The sequence below is a fragment of the Myotis davidii genome, unplaced genomic scaffold (assembly GCF_000327345.1).
Source record: "Myotis davidii unplaced genomic scaffold, ASM32734v1 scaffold520, whole genome shotgun sequence".
Classification (NCBI taxonomy): Eukaryota; Metazoa; Chordata; class Mammalia; order Chiroptera; family Vespertilionidae; genus Myotis; species Myotis davidii.
In genome coordinates, this window is record NW_006292908.1 from 194359 (window position 1) to 203593 (window position 9235).

A 9235-nucleotide genomic window follows, 5' to 3' on the forward strand; every position below is an offset into this window, starting at 1 on the left:
CCCGGGTGCCCTCCTCTCTGCAACATCAGCCTCTCTACTTCTTGTGGATTCTGTAACGTCCTGGTAGCTCGAAAGAGATTCTGTGTTTTATCCAGGTCTTCTCGTTGTGTTGGTGAGCGCATTGGCAGATCGCTCCTACCTACCATCTCTCTCTCAAATTTTACTTGTTTTTCTTAATCTGTCTCTCTGTAGTACAATGTAATTCTCATGAGATTTTACATTGGTCTCTACTTTAGTGCCTACAGCCATGCCTGTTGCAACGTGGAGCCTCAGTAAATGTTTGCTGAGTATAATCAGAGGCTAATTATTAACAAGTTAGGGGGTTACTTTGAGATTGCCATATGTAAAACTTTGGCTGGAAGCAAAACAGAAATTTACTCCAGGGCCTCTGAGCAGCAGCCCGGTAATAGAGGCTGCTAGCCTCAGGACAACTGAACGTGAAGCATGAGAGTGCTATGTAATTGCCAGGTGCAGGAAGCCTGTGAAAGTCATTAATAAACAGTGGTCAATGAACGTGAGGCTCAAGCTGAAAATAAGTCTTGTAATTTATTGAACTAGGGTGAATTTTTTTCACCTAATCCATTTTGGAGAAGCAAACTCATATATACACGAAAGAAAGAAAGAGAGCGAGAGGGAGAGAGGAAACTATAGATATAGAGAGATATCCTAATGAAAATTCAAATGTGGTTACCAGGGCTGGGGTGGTGCAGGCAGATGGAGAAGTGCTAGTCAGAGGGTACAAGCCTCCAGTTATAAGGTGAATAAGCTCTAGGGATCTAATGTGCAGCATGGTGATTATAGTTAACTAGAGGCCCCGTGCACAACATTTGTGCACTGGGAGGGAAATTTGTGCGCTGGTAGGGTCCCTAGCAGTTGCCCGCTGCCAGCCGGGACCTCCCTGCCTTCCCCCAGCTGGCCCCACCCCCCGGGGGACAATTTGCATTACTACACTTTTATTATATAGGATAATATGTTGCCCCAGCCAGGTGGCTCAGGTGGTTGGAGTGTTGTCCCATAAGCCAGGAGGTTGCCCCTTTGATTCCTGGGCAGGGCAAAGACCTAGGTTATGGGTAAGATCGCTGGTCCAGGCACATATGGGAGGCAACTGATATTTCTCTTACCTCTCTCTCTCTTTTTCTCTCCCTCCCTCTCTTCCCCCTCTTCCTTTCTCTTTAAATATCAATGAAAACATACCCTCAGGTGAGGATTAAGACTGCTACTACAACTACTACTACCACTACTACTAATAATAATGATATACTGTGTTGTGTACAGCCTCTAACGTGGAAGAGCAGAATTCCCACTCAGCCCATTAGCATGTGAATCACCACTCATCACACAGAAGAAAGCATTAAACTTCCATTTGTCATGGGCTGCAACCTCTACAATTTCCTGTGTCTGTCAAGCTTACCTCTACTCAACTTGAGGTCTATTTGAGTTGGCATAAGAAAAGTTTTAGATCGTGATGGAAATTTATTGGATTAATAAGATAATAAATTGTATTTATTTTATTTCTCTAGATATTAACTGAAAAAATTAGAAGATGCCTCAGGCTATTAGAATGCAACCAAAATATGGAATCTCTCAGACTTAAGGGAACACAGTTTATTCACACAATTCTTAGGAGCAGAGGATCAAGTGGTGGAACTAGTACAGTAAATTTTAAAACTGTGTCTTTAGGGAAGATGATTTCATTTAACTTTTTAATGTAATGCTTTGATTAATTGTTAAATGCCATGTATATATACTAAAACAAACCAAAAACAAGGTGTAAGGAAGACTACAATGGTGAATAAAACATCATTCTACATTGAAAAACATCACAGTTTGGCTGACAAAACCAGCAAATAAAATTCTTTCAACAGTTGAAGGGATTAAAGTAAATGAGATTCAATGACTTGTTAAAGATCATGCTTTAGGTGAACATAAGCATCCAGGTCTCCTTACTTCCTACAAAGCCAGGCGCCTAACTTTGGAGAGAATACAAGAGAGTATTTTGAAGTGACACAGGAAAGGCATACCTTTTTAATTCCCATGAAATAATCAATATTTCATTTTGCCTCGACACTGTTTAGAGAACATTCAGATATCTTCAAGACTTATCGTTTTTAAAATCTTAGCCAAAAGAAAAGGAGTTCTTAAGGCAGGTTAAGGGTATTGAATCATGATTTACAAAAATCAATTATTTCTCTCCCTGTATCAGATTAAGTTCAATACATTTAACAGAAAACCTAAAATTTCATTGCTTTAGCACACAAAGGCCCAGAGCAGGTTGGGGTCTTCAGGGATCCAGGCTCCTTCTAACTTTATGCTCATGATCCTCAACAACTGGCTCCTGGCTTCTAATCAAAGTGTCCCAGGTGACTGCTCGAGTGCCAGGCATCACATCGTTGTGGATATCAAGAAATACCATTGGGGGAAGCAAACAAAAAAAAAGACCCCAAAAATCTGTCAGCTGAATTAGCTCCTTTAAGACACTTTCTCAGAAACTATACACAGCATTGCACTTGCTTCTCGCTGACCAGGATTTAGGACACGTTGCACTTAGTTCAAGGGGTGGGGAAATAATGGAAAATAATTCTGCATGGGTAAAATCATAGCTCTGCCTCTAAGAAAGAACTAGGTTAGGGGATAGTTGGTAGATAACCCGTGGTCTCTGCCACCGTCCCACAAAATACCAAGGAACACGTGTTTGTCAGTGACAAGTGTCCTCCTCATGTTTAACTTCAATATTAAAACATCAATATCAAATTAATATTTAATATTAATAATCAATACTTTTCATAGTAACTATTTATGTGTTTGTATATTATATTTCATTATGTATTTAATATCAATTAATAGTAAATTAAAACATTAAATCAAAGCAACTCAAACTTTTTCTTCATTTTCTTCCCAGTCTGAAACAAAAAGAAATAATCATGATAGACTATGATTACTTACTATGACAAATTTGGTTCTGACAGATTCTTAGCCACACCTATGATACTCAATGTCAGCTACACCCAGAAAAATAAAAAGCCAGAAACATACATGGTGACAAACTGGCTCATTATGAAAAGAATACATCATGACACCTATTCGCCAAAATGGCCTCAGGATGCTGTGTGCTGCTTACACTATCAGGGCTTTTATTCAGACAGATTGGTTTTTATTCAAACAAAATTTGGTAAATTTTGGGATAGGCCTGACCAAAAACAATTAATGTCAACATGTAATTTTTTTTCTTAATTATGGATTAGCAGAATAAATTGACTAAGTGACAATGAACATGCCTTTTACTTCAATTTGGTTGCCTTGTGTGTCATTGTCTACCCTCCAATGTATGGCATGCTTAGGTACAAAGTTCAGAGTCAATATCTGGCTACATAAGAAAACAGAGTGGGGGTTCTGCTTTGTGGGAGGTGAGAGGCAAGATGGTCTTGAATTTGGGTCACAAGGGACAAACTTCCTTAGGACACATGGCCGTAGACCTGCGGCCTGAGGCCACCTGTTTCTAACTCTAGTTGGCTAATTGTGTTGTTTACCTGTTAGTCTTTGCAGGTTCCTCTCAGGGGATCCTCTGTTCCATGTGCAGTCTTGTCCAAATGCAGACTCTGATTCTCTAGGTCTGAGGTGGGGCCTGAACTCCCTTCCTCACAAGCTCTCAGGTGCTGTGGACAACACTGAGCAGCCAAGAGCTGGTGGTACAGGGGGAACCTGATAGGACCTCACGAACAGTTTCCTGTTTCGTGGATCTGGGGGTGGAACCCAAGAATTAGCATGTCTAACAAGTTCCCAGGTGATGCTGTGGCTACTGGTCCAGGAATCACACTTCAAGAACTTCAGTGTGGGTCTCAAATACCTAAGAAATATCTCAAATAGGTAAGCGATCCCTCTTATAGAAGACCTACTATGGACAAAACATCTTTGTGAATTTGGGTTTTAAGTTTTATGTAAATGAACTATGTAAATGTCATCCACCCTTAATTCCAAAATTTTCTACATATTTTATAGCAGAGACAAAGCCACAGCAAGGAAATGCTTTCATTTCCACTTTGCGTTAGAGAGTTCCTTTTCTTTTTCTTGAACTATAGCTGGCAGAAAATAATTCTGCATGAATTCTTAGTGTGAAATCAAGGTAAAACCTTGAGTATTTTAAAGGAAACCTTGAAGTTCTTTTGGAAACTAATGATGCCATGTTATTGTATTTAAAGGTCCCGAAACATGGGCAAATAAAAACAGACTGCAAATAGGTAACTGTTGCACAATAACGACTAGATTTTAACAAGTTTAAAATCCTGTACATTCTCAGGCCAAATACAGAGGAAAGCCATACTTCTTCATTTTTTCCCTCTAAAGTTATGAAATAAACAACATTCAACTCTACAGATTGGTTTTGTTTGGGATATTTTATTCCTATCAGTCAAAAAACTTACTGTAAGAGGTAGAGATTTTTAAATAATTTGATCTGTATTTACAAATTGTATATTATAAATCTACTTTACACGTTTGTTTTTATAATGTTTCTTATATACTGTACTTAGTCTATGTATTTGAAAATGTTATTATTTTATTGTTGGTAAGAATTTGAGGTCAAGGTGTTTTTTTAATGCAACACTATGCTTTCAAAGCGTTTTTTAAAAAATTATGTTTGCTCAATTTTATTGGGCCCTCCACAATATAGGAGTGTCTATCCATTCTGAGTAATGCTTTCTCCTGCTGTAGTTTTATTTTCTTTCCCCTACATAATTAGAAAGACCGAGGTAATGTCTGGCCAAATGCAAAGTTCCTTCAGATTCATTAGAAAAGCAGATAAAAGAGTCCAGAGACATGAAGTGATGCACATTGTTTGCTTGATTGACTAACTAACCTAATGATGATTTTTAACTAGAACAGGACTTTTACAACTAACACACCATAAAAAGGGAGTTAGCTTTTCCTTTCTATGATAATAAAAATCCTCAACTCTAAAATATCTATTGTGTACATTTTCCAAATAACATAGCACACTCCATTTTTAACAAGTAGATATATGCCTAGATATCAAGTGTTATAAAATACTTTAATAGACTCAGGAGGAATTAAAAAGGCAGTAAAGTTAAGTCAGTATTTAACGAAGCTCATTTATAATGATTATATTAATCTTTATCTATTTTGATGTTTCCATGGACTTTTTTACATGAATCAAGAAAAAGAAAATTTAATTTTACCTAACTATAGATTTAGCTATAGAAAAATAATTGAGAATGATTCAATTACTGACAATCAATTTATATGAAATAATCCATAAAATACAATGCTTTATTAATAAACCAAATTTGTAAACAGTCCAGTGGAGTTTCAAAATGTTCATCAATCATGTAATTAACATTTCATTTTGAGTGTAAACAGAAAATGACTATGAATTTCCTACATAAATCAAAAACCAGTCACAGTTTCTCTGTGAGATAAATTTCATTGATATTTGAAAACACTTTAAGTAGCCAAAGCTTCGTAGCACAAATTCATTTCCCTCACTTTCTAATAATCCTGGCAAAACTGTCAGTGTTTGTTCTTGCTGGCCAAGCAATCTTTCTTTGGCCTTTAACTGTACTTTATGTTCAGATATAAGTTTTCTCTTCCCTATTGAAGCAAAGTTAAGAAATAAGAAGACATAAACAAACACATGTAAGTTAATGTTTGGTTAGCAAATTTTAACCGTTCAGAAAACATTCTGCACCTACATTAAAGAGTATTACTTATCATGGTATTTGATATATTTCCAAAATGTTAATATTACATTTTAGAATTTCAAAACTGGTATCATTGTCAGAGTAACATGTATGTCAGACTACAGAAATTGTATTTCCCTCCAAAATTATTTTCCTCACAATGACTATAAAGTCATAGAATGTGGACAGCTTATAAAATAAAATCTTACTTATTAAAACTTTTTTATTCTGCTCTAATATCCAATTTCATGCCAAGAACCACCTTTAATAGGAACTGCTGAGAGTAAGGAGTCTAGTCACAAAACATTTAAAAAAGTAACCACTTAATTTTTTAATAGTTAACTAGTTCGTAGTTTTATGAAAAACCAGTTTTTACTGACTAAGAAATTTCTGTGTGATGTATGCTTTTATTGTTTATAAATATACTATATAGTTTGGCACAGAAAACTCTTAAAAATATTACTTAAATATATGGTTTCTTTCTAAATTAATAAGATGTAGTATCCTATTAAAATATTAGGCATCTAAAATAATTTATTAACTTAGATGTTCATTCATCTATCATTCAACACGTGTTTGGTAGGTGTTGCTCGTGTGATGTATGCTGTTATTGTTTATAAATATACTGTATAGTTTGGCACAGAAAACTCTTAAAATATTACTTAAATATATGGTTTCTTTCTACATTAATAAGATGTAGTATCTTATTAAGATATTAGGCATCTAAAATAACTTATTAGCTTAGATGTTCATTCATTTATCATTCAACACGTGTTTGGTAGGTGTTGCTCTAACAGGTTTCAGTTTTTAGCATACACACACCAGACTCACTTTATTTCTGATTTTCCACTTCCTTATGGTCATTGCCCATGTAGGCGGAGTATTGCGTTCCAGGATGAGTGAGTGGCCACTCCGTCTACAGCACGTGCAGAGGTCTAAGCACTGAGGTCCGAGCTGCAAGCCTAATGCCTGCAGGGCTTGTCCCACAAGTGCCTGCAGAGGGTGGGCCTGTGGCAAAGGAGGGAGTGCGTGTTCTTGCCAAGGTATTTATGTTTTTAAAAAGTAACTATACATCCTGACCAGCAAGCAAAACAGATTTGTGGGTCTAAGTCAACCCCTGGACATCAAGGTTGCAAGTCTTTCATGGAAATCCTCTCATGTGATCCTTATCAACTCCCTGGCTCGAATTGCTGTAAACTTGTCCTGCTCCAAGTCCTTCCCAATCCCAGAAGCTGTGGGAGCCTGATAGGCATTCACAGGGGCAGAGACCAAGGACCCGCTCCCAGGGCCCTGAAAGTGCACCGCGCCAGGAGCGACGGTCCCCAAGTGAAGGCTGACCGCAGGACACCCACAAACCCTCCACCACCAGCCACTGGGGCAAGGAGCAACGCTCTGGCACCAAAGACAAAATCCCTAAAAGCAGGAGTCTCCCCGAGGTTTGGAAGAAAGTGTTTGTCATCTAAAACAAAAATTCATTTTTATTAGACTCCGCAATACCCAGCTCTCTCTCTTCCACAGGATACAAGTAACAAAAGATGCTGAAAGGGGCGATATGTACAGGCTCGCAGAAGAAGACGGACCCAAGAAACTTATTTCTAGAGAACACGAAGCTATGTCAGACTCGGGAATGGAGGAGCTTGACATGTGTAGTGACTTATCCACACCACTCGGAGTTTGCCTCCGGTACGTTAGCAGAGGCGGGGTCACGGTTAGGTTCAGTGAACGCCTCCATCTGCAGCCGCAGGTGGCACTCTCTGAACAGGCCCCTCACTTCCTTATACACGTCTTGGCCAGCGTCCTAAATTTGGGTTCCAGATGATCGAGAAACTCCAGCCCTTCCTCCTCCTGCCGGTCACTGCAGCAGCCCACAGAGCCGGCCATCGACCCCTTGCCCTCATAGTTGTAGGAACGGACGTAGTCCTCGGAATGTTTGTGCTCCTCGTCTTGTCCACACAGATACACTTTCTGTAGCAAAAAGAGCACATTTTATTATTTTTTAAAAACACCTAAACATTTTAGCATAAAAAGAATGTCTTTGATTTACCTTTGACTGTTTAATTTTTAATCAGAGTGTGTCCTCTAATGGATTCCTACACATAAAAAATGCACATGATTGGTCTGTATTATAGTCATTCTTAAAATATAGCAAATATATCAATGCTGCCAGGGGAAACATTTAGGACGAACTAAAGTTGCACATATATCACACAACCGACTGACTAGTTCCCATCTGAACTTCAGATTAGTGTCATTGAAATGGGCCTCTGTAACTTCGCGTATTTGGGGAAACCAGAGTCGGCTACGATTCTTATTGTTGATACGCTATTAAATAGCTATCATAATGTATTCTATTAAACTGGCTAATATTAACCTATGTTGATTAACCTGGACATAAAACAAGAAACTGAAAACCCCGAATAAAACTTTAAAGTTTATCTGTATGGTGTTGACAGCCAGCATTTTATAACCATGCGAAGGCGTCAACACACTAAGAAATGTTTATCATTTATGATGCGGGGATTACCCTCTAACAAGTGTTTCACTCGGGTGACTTTCCTTGTAACTTTTAGGGAAGACGCTATCAGTCTTTGTACACTTCCTAAACGTGATTACATCTGCCGCTCCTAGGTAAAGTTCTGCAAACCTCATTTTAAAAAGCGAACTTCACAAAATCATTTTTCCCTTTGGGATTGGATTTGACATCCATGTCTCTAATAATTCAACATCTAAGAGATGAGGAACTCAGGGTGGATGACGAGTAACACTTTGGGGACATCCTGATTGGCAAACAGTGTTAACTTCCATGTAATACGAACCAAAGACACGGCACTCACCTCGCCAAGCCGGGGCTGGGTAAAGCTGTGCCAGTCGGTGTACGTGTATCTGCCAGCCTCCATCACGCCCTGCCCTGCCCCCTTCACGGAGTCCAAGGTCTGGTGTCCGCCTCCGCCTTTGACCATCTCAAAGCTCTGCTGTGTTTTGATGCCCTGGCCCCCAAGAGTGCCCACAGACAGGCTTGTGTCGCAGACGTTGGAGGTCTGTGTGGGGAGTCTAATGTTTGCCTCCTAAAAACAGAGTGAGAGTTAGAACATGAGTGACTCCAATGGAAGCTAACAGCTTGCTTTCATGTCTCTCCCGCCACAGGCAAACCACACCCTTACTGTGCCTCTCAGTTCCCCAAACACCAAGCCAAGACAATCACGGTCCCCTAGCATAGGGGTTAGGGTTGAGTGGTGGCCCCCCAAAATGTTTATGTTGAAGCCCTAACTCTTAGTGCCTCAGAATAGAATTCTAGCTGAAGGTAGGGCTACTCAGATGTTATTAAAGCAGTGGTTCTCAACCTTCTGGCCCTTTAAATACAGTTCCTCATGTTGTGACCCAACCATAAACTTATTTTTGTTGCTACTTCATAACTGTCATGTTGCTACTTCATAACTGTTATGGATCGTCATATAAATATCTGATATACAGGATGGTCTTATGCTACCCCTGTGAAAGGGTAGTTCGACCACCAAAGGGGTCACGACCCACAGGTTGAGACC

General features: G+C 39.0%; 1 protein-coding gene across 1 annotated transcript in view; it reads right to left on the reverse strand.

The window, feature by feature from the left end:
* Nucleotides 1–7153: 7153 nt before the first annotated feature.
* DSC1 (desmocollin 1) overlaps nt 7154–9235 on the reverse strand; it is a 21172-nt gene continuing 19090 nt past the window's right edge. Inside the window, exons 15-16 of the mRNA XM_015565691.1 lie at nt 8528–8758; nt 7154–7658 (exon numbers count right to left, since the gene is read on the reverse strand). Coding sequence (XP_015421177.1) covers nt 7461–7658; nt 8528–8758 — 429 coding nt within the window. The 3' untranslated portion in view covers nt 7154–7460. The remainder of the gene's footprint in view (nt 7659–8527; nt 8759–9235) is intronic.